Source organism: Gymnoscopelus braueri, assembly GCF_963280865.1.
Source record: "Gymnoscopelus braueri genome assembly, chromosome: 12".
Lineage (NCBI taxonomy): Eukaryota > Metazoa > Chordata > Actinopteri > Myctophiformes > Myctophidae > Gymnoscopelus > Gymnoscopelus braueri.
The window spans coordinates 4,897,118-4,898,415 of NC_137614.1; the positions used below are offsets into that span (position 1 = coordinate 4,897,118).

The window sequence follows — 1,298 nt, forward strand, 5'->3', positions numbered from 1 at the left end:
AACAGCAACTCTCGCAGCAGCGCAACTTTCGTGAGTAGTCTCATCTTTGAAAGGAAGATAAAACAGTGAGAAAAGGGGGATGACGAGTTAAGAAGACATTACTGGTGTAAAATAGGTTGTTTTAAGCCCACATTAACTATAGCTCCACTGTAGCTTGACTGCTGGTTGGCGCGGTGGTGCTGAAAGGACAGCGACTTTTACGCACGTGACTGAGTAGAGAGAGAGAGACAGAGACATGAACGCCGGAGAGGAGAACCTGCTGAAGTCCATCAGCAACGACACGCTGCTGGACCTGACGCAGCGCTACGGCCAGTCCGCGTTCGGCTTCGGCCCCGGGACCACCGGGCTGACCAGCGGGCTGACCGGCGGGCTGACCGGCGGGCTGACCGGCGGCGGACGCTTCCCTCTCACGCCCGCCGCCGACTTCCTCCACTCCGGCGGCCAGAACAACAACAACGCCTTGAAGACGTCGAACGAGAGCGGCGGCGAGCAGACGAGCGACGACGAGGACGGCTTCGACGGGCTGGAGACGACGCGGAAACGAGGCTCGTCGGCGTTCGACGACGACGACAAGACCCTGCTGGGGTCCAAGAAGCCCAAGGAGCAGCGGTCGCTGCGCCTGAGCATCAACGCCCGCGAGAGGCGACGCATGCACGACCTGAACGACGCGCTGGACGGCCTGCGCTCCGTCATCCCCTACGCGCACAGCCCGTCCGTCAGGAAGCTCTCCAAGATCGCCACGCTCCTCCTGGCCAAGAACTACATCCTCATGCAGGCCCAGGCCCTGGAGGAGATGAGACGGCTGGTCGCCTACCTGAACCAGGGACACCACCACCACCAGACCGCCATCAGCGCCCCCATCCCCCCCGCCGCCCTGCAGGCGCCCTTCGGACAGGCCGCGGCCGTCGTGTACCCCTTCACCGGCTCGTCGCTCGGCACCTGCGCCGAGAAATGCACCCCTTACTCGGGGACGCCGTCGAGTCTCTTCAAACACTGCAACGACAAGCCTTGATTTGCATTTGTAATTCTTCTTACTTTACCTGAACTTTTACCTATACACCGACATCCATGCTGGTCTCTCTCCCACTATGTTATTTTATAGGTAACAGGGTTAGGTGGGCACCAGGGATATCTGGGCACCTGGATGTAAAATTGGCTATTTTGTACAAAATGTTAAAAAATAAAATATTTGAAAAATGGTCTTAAGTAAAGTAAAGTATTCATGATGAGAACATGCTTAAACATTCCACAATTAAGGTCTAATATTTCTACAATTGCTATAAAACCTGTCATTTTGG

At 56.2% G+C, this 1,298-nt stretch overlaps 1 protein-coding gene across 1 annotated transcript; it reads left to right on the forward strand.

Annotated features, from left to right (window-relative positions):
- Positions 1-235: 235 nt before the first annotated feature.
- Positions 236-1,012, forward strand: bhlhe23 (basic helix-loop-helix family, member e23; the record flags this gene model as incomplete). The annotated part of the gene is made up of 1 exon (XM_080445339.1): positions 236-1,012. The coding sequence occupies one exon, from the start codon at positions 236-238 to the stop codon at positions 1,010-1,012; it is 777 nt and encodes a 258-aa protein (XP_080301465.1).
- Between the last annotated feature and the right edge of the window lie 286 nt (positions 1,013-1,298).